Consider the following 15,963-nt stretch of genomic DNA (forward strand, 5'->3'; position numbering starts at 1 on the left):
AGTCATATACTTTCTTCAATACTGGATTAAAAGCATCACAGGGTGCTATACAGCATGGTTCACGTTACTCCTGGATGCCATCATGAGAAATTTTTATTAACAAAATGTAGAATTCCAATAAAAGGATAAAAAAAACATACAGTATAAATAAACCTAGCGTTTCTGTACACATTTTAGAGATGTTAATTCATGAAAATACAGCCGCCTGATTTTATTCAAGTACAAAAGCACATTAATACATGATACCTGCTATCCTTGAAGGATGAACTGTCTGTATCCATTATTGTTTACGCCTCGGCTAAAAAGAAAAAACAGTTTTGCTAACAAATATCTCCCTATTACTCCATGTACTTAACCAACAACTTGCTGTATAGTTTGGACGGCTGAGCATCCACGGTCATGTGGCTTTAGATAACGTGCTGCTCGTTCCAGCACAAGGAAATAAAGTACAAGCAATGGAAGTGGGAAGTTACTATAGCAACCAGGCAATGAAAGTGGGGATAGGGTAACGGATTGAAACTATCTTGACATGGAAGTAGCTACGTTTGCGTAATTTACAGACACATTGCAAATTAGAAAAGTGACAGCAATGCTCATCAATATATTTCACTCATTAGGTAAGGCTAATACTGCAGTTATTTGTCACCAGGTGCTTGTTTCTGGGCCACATGTGCAGTAACTGGTCCTCATCTGGGATGCCTCCACATACTTACTGGCCCCAAGATCATATGTACTCAGGTGTATGCATCCCTGGTTTAGGGAATGAGTGATTTGTAAATTTCACTTCCCTACATCCTAGCGCTTTGGCCAGGAAAGGGACCACAGTGGAGAAGAAGATCCAGTCATGAGAGAAAATAAAGTAGGGGAGGATGTTTTAAGCTCCCTCTTATTGTCTTGCCACCTTAAGAAATATAGAATTTGATGCAGATAAGAACCTATTCGGCTCATCTATACAAGAATATATATATAATATATACATACATATTACATGAAAGGCATTCTTGTCCTGTGTGAGATTTGGAAAGCTGCCACTGATTATGTTTTCCTTTATAACATGACATTAATGCTATGAACACAGCCACCCAACTGTCAACACCACATCATGCTTGCCCAACATGAAATGTATCTTTCGCAGTTGCACTGTAATCTTGTATTTCAATGTAATGAGGCTAAATGTAGTTTTCCATACTGGACTAGACAATATGTAAGTAGCCAGGCGAATAACTTGCTTCTTGTTGCGATAAATCACATCATCTGTACAGGTACACAAACAAAATAGTACTTTCCCCAGCCCAAAAAACCAAAAAAAACCTTTATTATAATAAACCAAGAGGCAATTCATAGTCAAATAAAAAAAAAATGTGCTCCATCATTCTTTTAGAACACAGGATATACTAATGTTTTTTCACCAGATTACATTAGTCAGCAGTCACCACCACAATGGAAATATACTTCATTATGTGTACTTATTTGACTGCTGCAAGATAATTAGACAGCATATTCTCATTTAGAGTCCTGTCTTTAATACCATTGAAGAAAAGATCAGCATACTTTACTCACATCCCAAAAGGGATTAGATTTACTGTGTGAGTTGATAATATAGAGTCCATGCTTTTGTTGATAGGACAGCACTCCCTCATCCAGATCCATTGGCCCCAACAACAAGAAAAGCAGCTGTTTGCTGCAGTGGGTCAGTTTTTTTGATTTGGGTGCAGTTTCCCCCCAACCTTTAAGCAGCAGAAAGGCAGGCCTGGCGGATGCTCTGTGCCCAAGTGTTCAACAGCGCTGTCAGAGAATGCTTGTCAGGCAGCTGTAGGAGCTTGGACGTCATGTAGCGATACACGGACTGCAAGAATGGGTTGGCTTCTGAAGGGAAAGAGAGACAGCGGGGATAATATTTTAGTTATAACATTTAACACTGGAATAGTGGCATGCTACTGTTAAAGGCCATCTAGTTAAAGTACCATATTGCCGAGGGTTATCCATCCACAATGGGCTCTGCTCTGGGTAATCAGCAGGGACGCTAAGTTGCAGTGGAGGAACACTTGGGAGGTTTTTATCATCTGTGAGGGGAAAAAAATCAAAGCATTTCTGTGTAAAAAGTACTAACACACAAACGCTATGCAGGAAACAGTAAATTCTTACCTGATAATTAATATAGTATATATATATACCTGATATATGCTGTTTATGCAGGTAGGGCAGGAAACTACAAAATGCCCAGAACCCCCCCCAGTGAATACAAAAGAGGTTGTGCAAAATCAAGATTATTGCTACTAATTGTAAGTGACAAGCAAAATAAATTCTCAGGTAAGAATTTACAGCTTAAATCTCACTCGCAGAAGCATAGGAGATATAACAAAGCGAATGGGTGGGCTGGGAAACCACAGCCTGCAACACTGTTCTACATATGAGGTCTCCAGCCGCTAATGTTTAACAAAGGCGCCGCTCTGCAGGTCTGGTCCATGAAGACCCCAGCTGCCTCTGCTCAAGAAGTTGAGACACCTCGGGTGGAATGAGATGGTCCTCTATAGATAGATCTTCAGGCAGTGAAGCTGATGTTCTTTATCATTCTTAAGCCTGGAGCAAAAACTATTGCAGGTGGAAAGGAAAGAATATCTTGGGTTCTTTGAAGGTGTATGCACCTCCAAAAAAAAATATGAAGATCAGGTTTTATTGTAGAGAGCTTTGAATCTGAATCTCTTGTCATCCTGCTGGCTAATATCAGGGCCACCTACAGAACTGTCTTCAGGTAGAAGAGCAGGTTGTTCGTTTTAGAGTTGCAACATGAACTGTCAAGGTCTAGGATCTGGCCAACAGCAATGTTACCCAACTGAAGGTGTCTGAGGGAACATCAGGAGCAAAAACGTCTCCAAATCTTGCTGTAGCATAGATTGGTAACCTGCTTCGCACGATGGTGTCTGCAACCACTTCACAGAAACCAGACTGTACTAATCTCTACCTTTCAAAAGTCAGCCCATCAAATTCAGATATGTTGGATTTGGATGAAGGACAAAAAGTCTGGTGTCACCTGTAGTCTTCAGGGATTCGCCACTGACAGACCAAATCTGGGTACCAAATCCTTTTGGCCAGTCTGGAGCCATAAGGATCACCAGGCAACCTACTTGTTTATCTTCCTTAATACCTTAGATATGAGGGGCAGAGGAGTTCTAACAGGCCACCACTGTGCAGCTGTCCAACAGCATCTTTATTGCTTTTCCATGATTCTGTTCTGCCAGGACCATAGAGCTTTCTAGGCAGATAAAAGTTCTATAAGACTGACGCAAAGACGACACTTTTTGGGCTGACCAGAGGCCAGATAATCATCTTCCCATGGTGGCACCTTAGCCCCCAGGCTAGCATCCGTAGAGATGACTAACCAAGCTGGTTTGGTCCGCTGAAAGTCTGCTTTCAATCTTGTACTCCGTAGACACCACCTGAGTAAATACCACACTCTTGCAGGAAGCGCACACCTCCTGCCCAGATCTGGAATAGAAGAATCCCAGGCCCTCAGGATAAAATGCTGGGTATAGCACATATGCAGCAGAGCCCTGGACAGAGCCTGCCTTGTCAAAATTGTAAGTCTCGAGTTGCACTTGTCTTCCCGAAGAAGCATTTCTGGCAGGCTGGAGCCTAGACTTTTTTTTGAGGAGCTAGCAGCCAGGAGAAATAAGGCCTCAAAAATGGGAAGATCATCGGGAGTCCTGGGTCCTTGATGACATGAATGGGTTAGGATGAAAACAAGGCAAATGCTTTCTTCTGGCCTTCTCTAGGAGCACCCCCAGTTCCTTCCTAAACAATTCCTTACCTGAGAAAGGAATAGTTGCCCAAGCAAAGTTTGGAGACAATATCAGCTGAACATGACAAGCCACAACAGGGCCGAAGTTCTAGCAGCCATACGGACAGATTCCATGACTGCATCACAATAAAAACTGCAGCACTCTTGCTGTCTGAGGGGCATTTGAGACCTCTATTTCTCAGTGCCCCCTATTAACATCCTCTCCCAGTTGCTGCACTCACAAATTCCTGGATCTGGGAGACAGAAGCCATCGCCTCAATACCTGGTACCAGCTGGGGAAACCCTGGTCTGAAGTAACACTCATTCCAGAAAACCACATCTCCTCAAGTTATCTTTTAAGGTTTTGTCTTCATTTTTTTCAAATTCAGATATAGAATCCTCTTAAGGCAGGCTGAACATTATTTTTTTGTGGCATTGGATAGGGTCCCTTTACAATTCCTGCTGGCCTGGTTTTTAGTTTTTGAACTGGCCTTCTTAGGAACCGTGGTTTGCTCAGGTAACTCTGGCTTGTCTGAGGACATCCAAGCAAAAAGAGCAAGAAAGTGTTAAGGAGAGAGCAGATAGTCGAATTCAGCCAGGAAAAAAACATTCTGAAACCTACTTGAGAAAAGGCACAAATATATATTACCAGCAGACAGCATGTACAGGAGATACATGAAACAAATAGTGAGTATCACCTGAAAACGCTGGAAAAGGAGTGCCAAAAAACGCTACAAAATCCATGATAGCCTGCATCTTTGCCTTAGGAACGCTGTCTTCCTAACGCAAACCAGGAAGCGGAATAGTCCTCACGAATGCACTAGATGCACGTCACAAGCTGGCAGCAAAGCAGGCCATCTGGAAGATGTTGCGGGTTCTTGCATCTTGTCCTTGGTAAGAACACTGCTGAAGCCCGAAAGGAAGGGACTGCGATGCCCGCCCGAGGATCCTCTAACAATGTCCTCCTCCCAGTGAACCAGCAGTCTTCCCACGGACCGACCAGGGCAGGAAAGAGAACAGCTCTACGGTTTCCCATAGAAGGTAAACAGGCAGAACCAAAAAAAAGGGGGGGTTCTGGTGATTTTGTAATTTTCTGCCCTCCCTATGGTACCGGGAGTGACATTAAAAAGTGATTAAGCGTGTCAGCTGAACAAGAAGCATAAGTAATAGGTAGTATTAATAAAACGTATTTATTCTAGAAGCTGCTATATCAACAGCACCCCCGTACAAGGTTTACTACGTAGGAGGATACATGTTATCACTCACCTAATTTGCAGATAAGGTGAACAGTCCCATTGTTGCTACAATGAGAAGGGTCAAGATTGACCAGAAACTTTGAGTGCAGTTTTGCAACCTCCCCCTGAAGCACAATTGGTATGGTCTGCCTTTCATCTTCTTCAAATTTTCTCTTTCGGGGAACAACAGTCTGCATTCTGTGAGAGAGACTCCACTCATGTGACATATATGCATTTACGTAACAGATCATTAGTTATTGACCCACAGTTAATGTTGTTTCTATCTTAGAATCCCATTACCCAATACATTTACATAAATCGGAAAGGGCTGGGGACCTGTGCTTCTGTTGCATAAATCTCTTTGGTATAACCCAGTGACCCTCACTGGGAGTTCTGCACAGTGCAGCCACACAATGAGCCAATTAAAAACTAGCTTTTAGGAACATGGATCTCACCTAAACCATCTTAGAGGAACCCCCTTCACGAGGATAAGGAGATGTTCAACCCAGAAAGACGTAGGACAGCAGGCAACAAATGCATCAACGGTCACAGGTACAATGGAGCTGGTCTTATCACCTTATCAACTAATAGTCTGCTGCTTGGGCCAATCCATTGACTTCTAAATCGATAAGACCACTAGTCTAAATTTTGCACCGGAATCGATTTTTGCAATGTGTAATTCCCCAGTGGATGATGTATTAGTTCACGTTTATTCATTGCTTTGCTGAAAGTGATGCATTATCTGGCTCAAAGACAGGCTTAGAAGAGATTGACCGATGAACACAAGCGCTACTACATTGTGTTTTGACATTTATAGTAATAAAAAAAAGATATCTATATAATATTTATCTACTCAAATATTGTACAGCAGGCATCCCTATTAGGAATGAAGACATCAGCACAGTCTGAAAATGCGGGTGCGGCTGTACCCCATGGATGCACATGAAACACAAATGGACTAATCCTTCTGTTGCATTAAGCTGTATTACTAACAAAGCAGCAGCTATTAATTGCTCATTTGGCAGTCATTAGGATATTGCACTTACGTGACTGGCTGCCCATGGATAGCAGTCATGGCTGGCATGAATGTTCGATACAGTGAATGGTTAAATACAGGTGAGCGGATATTTGCTAATACAGCATCCAGAAGAGGTTGGCAAAGGTACTGCTGCTTAGTTGATGGAACTGTGGGAGGAGGAGGGGTTGGCTGAAAAAGTAAAAATAAATCATATAAGTCAAATTGTTACTACCATCATGCTACTGTATATTATATATATATATATATATATATATATATATATATATATATATATTTTATAAAAAAAAAATTAAAATAAAACTTTGTAGGTAGGCTGTTTAATTTGCCACCATTTACAAGCACTACATTTTTATACAGCAGTTGATAAGGACATATTATATGCCCCCAGTGCATTTACTGCAGCGCTCTAGGCAGCCAATAAAGTGTCTGAACCAGCCTGAAAACTTCCTCACCACAGCCATGTCATTCTTCAGCTTCTCCAGTGCAATCTCACACTTTTGCAGGGTCTTCAGGGGGCATCTGTGGAGGGGGACAGGCATGAAAAGGTTTATAATGAGGGGTAACAGAGAATGAAGTGTGCATTTGTGGATATATACATACCTCTTAGATGGGTCAGTCAGAATATCCAGGAGGCTCTTCATCTTACTGAGATCTTTCTTTCTTTCTAAAAGGCCAAAGATAGAGGTTACGCTAGATCTGAAACCAATCAAGGACTTTGTACTGCATACAATTTTCTTGTATAAAAAGAGCATTCTGTATTAAACAACAAATGTAAAGGTGTTCATATTTTGTACTAATAGTCTCAAAATAACAAAAATGCTCCTTCACATAGTTGTAAATGTACTTTTAGTGAAGAGATTGGAACTTCTAATTCTGAACTCGTGTGTAAGGTTTTGAAAAGTAAAACCCTTGGAGGCTAGATTTTTCCACCATGACTACCCCCTAACGGAACCATTTGTAAGACCAATACGAAACAGTAGAAAAGTGAATTTTCTACCAACCCCAAAAAGGTATCTACATTTCGGTCTAAATTCACATTTATTTCACAAGACAATGAATATCAAGTCTTGGATACTGTATTCAGTCTTATAGAAGAACAGACCAAATGTAACAGAACCCACCTTCATTCTTATCAATCTTGTTAATCATCCGTCTCAGGGGCTCTATATACTTAGACAACTGCTTCAGCTTCTCCAGGTACTGCTGCTCTTCTGACTGGCTGGAGCTTGCGGGGCTCATGACAGAATTTGGATTTCCTAAGTCACAAAAGTTAGATGCAGCTGAGAACACAGTTTAATAGGCACAAAGCACCTTTGAACATTGCTCCTCTAACAGACCCATTAAGCAGCAGCATGCAATTTGTCAACCTTGGCCTGCCATGCTGGGCCCTGTTGGCCTAGACCAGAATACATTGCGTCTTACCTGGCGTATTAAGGGGTCCCGGAGAGGGCACGCTGAAATTTTGAGGAGTGCGGGCTGATGCTGGGCTTTGAGAGGGCTGAGGGGATGGGCTGGGCATAAAGCTGCTGGGAGAGGGAGCTGGACCCGAGCTACAGAACGAAAAAAAAAAAAACATTCCATTTTGCTGCTGGATATTTCATTTCAATAGGCAATGTAAATGAAAGCACTGTATAAAAAATAAAAAAGTCATACTAGAAAGCCCCTATACATCATCATTATACAGGTAGTGTCAGCTTTCTGGTGTTTTTAAGGAGTGTTGCTTACCTGACATTGGAGTTTGGTTGTGACATGGGTTGTGAGGGCTGTGGTGATGGCTGAGGAGGTGGGGGCATGGACTGTGGGGTTTGCACCTGCTGTACTGGTGATGGTGAAGACATTAAAGAGATATTGTTCTGAGTGACCTGAAACAGACATAATACATGTGAAAATAAAGTCAGAAGCACCATGGCGGCAGGGAAGAGGAACTGCTAGACATGGTACCCAAACACATAATTCAACATCATACTGCTCCTGTTAAAGAAATAGTTCTTCCTCTTGTTAAATGACTGACCTGCAGAGGAATTATTAGTGGAACATGTGTTGTAATCCACCAGAGCAAGAGGCACTAAAATATTAACTGGATGTATTCCGGAACCTGCTAAAAAACCCCAAACATATGTTCAGTGTCACAAAGGGTGACTTCTATGATAACTCTTAAATTAGTTCTCTGCGATTTGTTTTTTACTCAGCCACAAAGGTACGATAATGCAGGCAGGCCATATGCACCTCTTCAAACTTATCAAATACCCATGTGAGATGACTCAATGATTTAGAACAATACAAACAGTTCTACATTTAACGATCAACATGTAGGGAAAAAGCAAAATGAAGGAGAGTATGCAAGATCTAACCAAGTATGACTAGAAAATCTCTCAAAGTCTGCAGCAATTGGCGTGACAATAGCAGGGCAGTATATTTCCTATACTGTTACACCCCAAACAGACTGCTTTCCCGATACTTCAGTGAGACCACTTTTAGAGGACTTCTAAGGGAAGAAGACACAATCAATGCAATGAAAGGTTTTCTATAAATACAGGACACACACACACACTAATAATCAGATTCAAGTTCCCATTGCAACAAAGCTCAAGCCTTGCTTTCTGCAATGGCAAGGGTGAAGACAATGGGTTAATATGTCAGACAGACATGACATTCTTAACAGCATCAAAGAAGCAGGTTTCGACCGACCCACAGGAGCACTGTGTGGGGTTAGGACCTGCAGGAAGCCAGCTAACCGACAGACTATATAACAGCTCTGGCACCCGTGAGTCAGTCAATACCTGTGGGATCTGCTGTCCTCCCACAGGGACGGAGCTTGGAGACGTGGCAGGTGGTGTGGTGGTGGGCGGGAAGCGTGGTCTTACTGGCATCCCACCTCGAGGCATAGCTCCGGTCATCATCTTTGGAGGCAGAGGTACATACAACAGACAAAAGTGAAAACAAGAAATGCAGTGTGTGGGGCAAGATGGAACAGAGGTGCATGCACTACCAAATGTAAGGGACCCAAGGCCAGTCTACAGATTACAGGATAGGATTGGACAGCACCCCAAGCACTGCACACCTGCAACAGAAGCTTGCAGATAAAAGCAAGAATTGGTAAACAGCCCCATACCTCACAAAAGCTATTAGTTTGTTTTATCAACTCCACTCTACTGTTTCATCACATGCATTGTCTAGCAAAATCATGAGTTTCAGGTATATATATGAAGGAGTAGATCTCATAAAACCACCAAGCACCCCAAAATATTAGCAGCCGAGTACAATTACTACATTAGTGTTTGCTTTAAATGTTACAAAGATTCGCAATATCATTTAAGCTGAATGTTTTGCCGCATAACACATCAAAAAAACTTGCCTCTCTGATATCTTTATTGGTTAAACAAACTAAAACGAGGGTTCTGCAATCCGACACGAGGAGATACATTTAACTTTCGGTTTTGCACCTTGCTGTTTTTCCACTGCTTATCCTGTGCAGGTATTACATATTCACAAACCTCTTCTCACCAAAGGTCCTAAATAGTGACTTTAGCTGTAAACTATCGCACCTAGAAATGGACTAGCCTTAATTCCTGTATCACAGAACAAGCAGGTTAAATGCAGAAAGGAAAGTCCTACAGAGTGACGGTTACAGCATGAGAAACATGCAGATTCCATAGACTGTTCCATAGAGTAAACAGAGCATGTTGTTTTCAAAGCAAAGGTACAAGCTTGCATGGTGGACACAAATCAATAATAATGTATATTCCGGTCAAAAGATGATTTGAACGATTGTGAATGTGCCAGGAATGGGATTTCCAGTGGAAGTAGTAACTGCAAACACATTTAAGACAGCCTGGGATCTAAGTAAATGGTAGTTCAGAAAGGGCAGACTATAAACATATCCATTTTTGTAATTGTGCTGCCTTACAATATCTTGCTCCACATGGTAAACATATGAGGTATGATCTGTTTTTTATTGCATATAAATATTTTTGTTGGATAAAAATATTTTATAATGAATCCATTTTTAGTCTTGTCTTTGTTAAGATTCATGATATAAAATATATCTAATTTACACCAGTGTGACCATGAGTCAGGTAATGGGTTGACTACTAAAACATTCAGTAGTTGGGTTTTTTTTTTTTTTCTTCTTTCATCTTATCAACTCCCCTTAAAATCTATGGTTTAGATTCAACCCCTTACCTAGCTCTTGGTCGCACTGGTGCTAATTAGATATATTTTATATCATGAATCTTTACTTTAACCCCTTCAAGACCGGGACGTACCTGGTACTCCCTGGTCACGTGTCATCAGCAGACAGGGACGAACCAGGTTCAAGATTGATGATACAAGATCCAGCGTCGCTCTGAACGCTGGGATCGTGAGGGGATGGCTGCTACTGACCGTTGGGTGTCCCCAGGATTCCGTGGCAGCCAATCCCGCCTCAGTTCCATGCACGTGATCGCTTCTGAAGCGAATCACGTGTACGGAACTAGGAAATTTAAATAGATACCCGGTCTTCAAGCGAAGACACAGTACCCAAATGTCTCGGTCAGGGGTTAAAAAAGCCAACACTAAACGTTGATGTATTACGTTCTAAAGTATTTTTAAAGAAAAATATTACCGTATTTGCTCGATTATAAGACGAGGTTTTTTTCAGAGCAAATGCTCTGAAAAATACCCCTCGTCTTCTAATCAGGGTCGTCTTCTAATCAGACCTCAAATAGAGTCTGATTATGAGACTAAGATCCAGATCCCCTGCACCGCTGCAGGGGACCTGGATCCTCCTGTCCCCCCCCCCATTTAACACCCCCCCACACACACTTACCGGTGCTTCCTGCTGTATTGCCGGGGCAGCGGGTTGACGTCTCCTTCCGCTGCAGCCGGAAGGAGGTGTGGCTAGCAGCGGGGGTTGTCTGCGACCGTCGCGCATACCTTCCCCGACTGTCAGAGATCAGAGTTCCGCGCACCGGTGCCGCACTGGTGCGGGGAACTCTGATCTCTGACAGCCGGGGAAGGTATCCGCGACGGACGCAGACAAACCCCCGCTGCCAACTCCACCTCCTTCTGGCTGCAGCGGAAGGAGACGTCAACCCGCTGCCCCGGCAATAAAGCAGGAAATTGGAAGCACCGGTAAGTGTGTGTGTGTGTGTGCGCGCGTGTGTGTCACTATATGCCACTCTGGCACTTAGGGGGTTAAAAGGCATATTATGGGGCAGAGTGGCATATAGGGAGGTATAAGGCATTTCAGGAGGCAGAGTGGCGTTAAGGGGGCATTTAATAGAGCACTCTGCCTCCTGAAATGCCTTATACCTCCCTATATGCCACTCTGCCCCATAATATGCCTTTTAACCCCCTAAATGCCAGAGTGGCATATAGGGGTATAAGGCATTTCTGGAGACCGAGTCCTCTATACAATGCCTTTTAACGCCCTTAATGCCACTCTGCCTCCTGGAATGCCTTATACCTCCCTATATGCCACTCTGCCCCATAATATGCATTTTAACCCCCTAAATGCCAGAATGGGATATAGGGGTATAAGGCATTTCTGGAGGCAGAGTGGCACATAGGGGGTCAAAAGGCATATCATGGGCCGCAGTGCCATATTGGTGTGGCAAGCCTGGGGGCAGATGTGCATAACTGGGGGACAGGTTGGAAAATACAAGGAAATAAAAACAAAAAAAATATTTTTCTCAATCAGCTTTTATTTAAAAAAATAGTTTACATGAATTAACATTTACTGGTAAAACTTTTTTCCTTTAGGGTCGTCTTATATTCAGGCTTTTTCTTATTTTTTTTTTCCTAAGTTAATATTCAGATTTTGGGGGGTCGTCTTATAATCGAGCAAATACGGTAATATGAAATCGACATCATGAGATCATAGTTTACCATGTGGAGCAAGATAGTGTAAGGTGGCAAAATTCCAAAACACGGATATGTATATAGTAACAGAAAGAGCCAACAGAAGGACTATGTTTTCCTAGGCCAAACCGTTGCCCCTGAATAAGGCACGGTGAGATTTAAGTATTACCCCAAAATGTACGAATGCAGCACTTTTTGTAGGAGAAAACGAAATAGAACTTACATTGAAGAATTCTGACATTGCCATTTAGTGGTCAAAGCATTAAGTGGAACTTCCCACAAAGTTAATACAGAAAACTTTAAGTCTAAAGAGCATGACGCTTGCACGTGTAATGAATACAAGTTACACACAAAAAAAAAAAAATTACCATTCAAATATCTAATCTCTGGTAACAGGGTCAGTGTTCCTCCAAAATGTTACAATGAAAAGCAAGGTATGTTGCCGCAGTAAATACTTCCGCAAGAGCACTTTTACTGGGAACTGCAGCTGCCACTAGAGTAAAGTCCTGCAGCATGATACTGTCAGAATGGGGACACTATTGGTGCCATACTGTGGGCCATTACACTGGCCAATCTCTCCCTTCAAAAGGGATTCCTCCCAGGTGATCTAGTTTTAAATTCACTGTTAATACCTTCCTACTTAAATTAGTCATATTTTTTTTCTCCGAGATTTTATAGATCTAGTATAGAAGCAGCTGTACAATACCTAGCGACTTTTAAAAAGAGAGAATGGGGCATGTGTAACCTCTGAAAAGAACACGATAGCAGATGGCTCCACTGCCAAGCAGCAGGCAATTAATATTCAACCACCACACAGGGACCAGAATTAAAGAAGTACTGCAAGTTACTGAGAATACCCAAATGTTGCTAGAAAGATTACCCTTCCTGAACTTGAAGTCTTAGGCACTTTTTCTAAATCTAAAGTCTGGGGCAAAAAGCCACCTTAAGTAACAAACTAACATTGTTGTTGCTAGATATATGCTACACTAGTGACAGACATATGGAGATGTCCATCCCTGCAATGCAAACACAATGCTGCCAAGATACACTGTGCTAAACCTGCAATGCTTCTTTAATTGTGCCGCCCGATATTGGATAGTCATGCATGAGAAGAAAGTCTCTAGCCGGCAAATACACTTACCTGTCCCGCTGCAGCTGCCATGTGGGCCTGAGCTGCCTGATGCTGAGCTGCCTGTTGCTGAGCCACTTGCTGAGCCTGTTGCGCTACTTGCTGTGCCTGCTGCTGAGCCTGTTGTTGTGCCTGCTGCTGGGCCTGTTGTTGTGCCTGCTGCTGAACCTGCTGCTGGGCCGCCTGCTGCTGGGCCTGTTGTTGTGCCTGCTGCTGGGCCTGTTGTTGTGCCTGCTGCTGGGCCTGTCGCTGGACCTGCTAAATACAGGTAGATATGTAAAGCCAAACACATTGTGTGAAAAGTATAGCTAACACAAGAGTTGCAATTGTTCTTTCAAGGACTTCTGCGGAAAAACACACAAATAAACGATTAATACCTGCAGTATCTTCAGCTGATGCTGCTGTTGGGGTGTGAGAGTTACAGACAAAACAGGGGGGACCATTGTCTGTCCCTGAGTCTGGTTGGAGAGCAGCTGCTGCTGTTGCTGTTGTTGTTGCTGCTGCTGTTGTTGTTGTTGTTGTTGTTGTTGCATCTGCTGGAGCTGCATCTGTTGTTGCTGCTGCTGCAACTGTTGCTGTTGCATGGGCTGCTGTAACTGCATTGCCTGTTGTATGTGAGCTAATCTTTGTAGCTGTTGCTGCTGCTGTTGTTGTAATTGCTGGCAAGACAAAGGGGGAAAATAAAAAATGTGGTGTGAGATGAATAGGCTGTGTCTTTAGAAATGAAATGGACCAGAGGTGGGTGAGCTAGCCAAAATGAGGTTTAAACCTGGCCCAACTGGCAAGATGAGTCCACCCAACCCAAACTTCACTTTCTTTGAGATAAGGGTCCCCTGAAACAAGGAACCTGATGAGGATGCAGAGCCAATACTCATTCGGGTGTCATGCTCACCCAGCCATTGACCTCAGGCTCACCAAGTCATAGTGCAATGTACCTGTTGTTGGTTCTGCTGCTGCTGTTGCATCTGCATTTTCAGAAGATGTTGCTGCTGGGCCTGGGCAGCCTGTAGTTGCTGCTGCTGTTGTGCTTGCTGCTGCTGTGCTTGCTGCTGCTGCTGTTGTGCAGCTGCCACTTGAAACTGCTGCTGCTGCTGCTGCTGCTGCATGGCTGTTTGTTGAACCACTTGGAACTGCTGCTGTAAGGCCACCTGCTGCTGCTGTTGCTGAAACTGCTGCTGTTGCTGTTGTTGCTGCTGTGCCATTTGCTGTAGCTGCAGCTGAGCTGAAATGTAGAGTGGAAAGGGTAAAAACGTGTCTTAATTTAAAAAGCACAAGTTAATATTGGCAAATGTAACACTAAGAAAATCGATCTGACAAACATACAGGCTCAGAGATCAAACCTGGTCCAATTCAGGACCTATTTCGTTATTACTTGGAACCAAGATTTGTTCTATCACAGCTTTTAATTACTGTAAAACTTTTAAATTGGTAGAAAATGATAGGACAACTTGCCCTACTCAGCGATGGAATAATGCTCGCTGGTACAAACAAATATATTTGTCTGCACAAATTCAATAGCCAGTAGAATGTTTGTTTGTCTGACTCATCATTTTGCTTATACTATATATATATATAAATGTGACCCGAGGTCACCTAAAGGAGAAAGAAAAAAACAACCACAAAACAGGATTATCACAATGTAGAAAGTGTCAAATAGCTCCCCCTTTTAAATAACTTACTAGGTTGGTTTGTACCAGGCACTGTTATTCCATGTCCTGTCATCCCAGAGGCACCCGGTTGACCAGGAAGAGTCATTTGCTGTGACATTTGTGCCATTCCACCAATGCCTCCCATCTGGGTTCCAGGAGGTCGGGCATTCATATTCATTGTTTGTGCACCAACCGGTGCTGCCCCAGTCAGATTCTGTAGGGCATTCATAGAGTCTGCAAAGAGATGAGAGAACATTACAGAAAGAAATGTGCATAAAAAACAAGTCTGCGGGATGTTTTATATCTTACCGTTCACTGACGCTTGAGACTTCTTGTTATCTGTACAAAAAAAATCATAATATATTTTTAAAAAAAACGAAATATAGTAAAGCAACTGCAATAGCTTCCGTTGATCACTATACTTAACGCAAGGTAGCATGTGTAATAAAATAAGTGCCTTGAATATGGGATTGGTAATTACAGATGAAGGACAACACCGAAAGAAGAGGGACTGATTTAGGCTATATTTTGGGGTGGAAGGGGCAATTTCTATATACACTCACGTATATCTCGGAAGTGGATAATAAGCCGGGCTACCAAAGAAAGGTATTCTTCCTGTAAATCAAGGAACAGATGCTTAACCAAAATTAACTATATCATACAGTTAGGTAAAACACAAGTCTTTACGAATTACAGCCAGTTCAGCAAAAGTGTGAAGAACCAAGGTATCTGTGCAAATGTGAGGGTAAAAAGCATGACACTTACACGTGTTTTAGCTTTTAGAAACACATGAGATTCCATATCCTTACTGGACTTATTATGAGCAACTCCTGCTTTGCGCATTGCTTCATCTCTGAAATATAGAAAAACAGGAAAAGAAAATATTTTAACAATGTAAATCGGGGGTCGACAAATTTGGTTTGGATCTAGGAGACATCCCCCCACCATCATGGGTTTATTTTCCTGGCTCCTGGGGTTTGTCAAGCCTTGCCATACACTTACACACAGCATAAAGCAGGGGTGTCCAACCTGCGACCCTCCAGCTGCTGCAGGACTACATCTCCCACAATGCTCTTTCAGCGAAGAGGCTGACTGAGGAGTATGGGAGATGCAGTCCTGCAGCAGCTGGAGGGCCGCAGGTTGGACACCCCTGCCATAAAGTAACAGACACATGCTAATATCATATGCTCACAAACATTCTACGCTCATGTACACACACTATACATATATAAAATTATGCACTCTAACACTTTGGACACATACACACTGTATCTGTCACTACAATACGGTAG

General features: G+C 42.6%; 1 protein-coding gene across 5 annotated transcripts in view; it reads right to left on the bottom strand.

Annotated features, from left to right (window-relative positions):
* Window positions 1–1,729: 1,729 nt before the first annotated feature.
* Window positions 1,730–15,963, bottom strand: part of LOC149290310 (mediator of RNA polymerase II transcription subunit 15-like) — an 18,626-nt gene continuing 4,392 nt past the window's right edge. The window contains exons 2-18 of one of the 5 annotated variants that reach the window (XM_089489590.1): window positions 15,437–15,524; window positions 15,235–15,286; window positions 14,981–15,010; window positions 14,702–14,905; window positions 13,958–14,244; window positions 13,391–13,666; window positions 13,101–13,190; window positions 8,833–8,952; window positions 7,778–7,914; window positions 7,475–7,602; window positions 7,174–7,308; window positions 6,653–6,716; window positions 6,505–6,571; window positions 6,060–6,220; window positions 5,045–5,211; window positions 1,965–2,063; window positions 1,730–1,866 (exon numbers count right to left, since the gene is read on the bottom strand). In XM_089489590.1, the coding sequence (XP_089345716.1) occupies window positions 1,730–1,866; window positions 1,965–2,063; window positions 5,045–5,211; window positions 6,060–6,220; window positions 6,505–6,571; window positions 6,653–6,716; window positions 7,174–7,308; window positions 7,475–7,602; window positions 7,778–7,914; window positions 8,833–8,952; window positions 13,101–13,190; window positions 13,391–13,666; window positions 13,958–14,244; window positions 14,702–14,905; window positions 14,981–15,010; window positions 15,235–15,286; window positions 15,437–15,524 (2,242 nt within the window). Of the gene's footprint in view, window positions 1,867–1,964; window positions 2,064–5,044; window positions 5,212–6,059; window positions 6,221–6,504; window positions 6,572–6,652; window positions 6,717–7,173; window positions 7,309–7,474; window positions 7,603–7,777; window positions 7,915–8,832; window positions 8,953–13,034; window positions 13,281–13,390; window positions 13,682–13,957; window positions 14,245–14,701; window positions 14,906–14,980; window positions 15,011–15,234; window positions 15,287–15,436; window positions 15,525–15,963 lie in introns of all 5 variants that reach the window. The other 4 variants (XM_089489587.1, XM_089489591.1, XM_089489589.1 and 1 more) reach the window with 4 other exon arrangements.

Source organism: Sceloporus occidentalis, unplaced genomic scaffold (assembly GCF_023333645.1).
Source record: "Sceloporus occidentalis isolate IW3139 unplaced genomic scaffold, rSceOcc1.0.p SCAF_40, whole genome shotgun sequence".
In the NCBI taxonomy this organism is placed as follows: domain Eukaryota; kingdom Metazoa; phylum Chordata; class Lepidosauria; order Squamata; family Phrynosomatidae; genus Sceloporus; species Sceloporus occidentalis.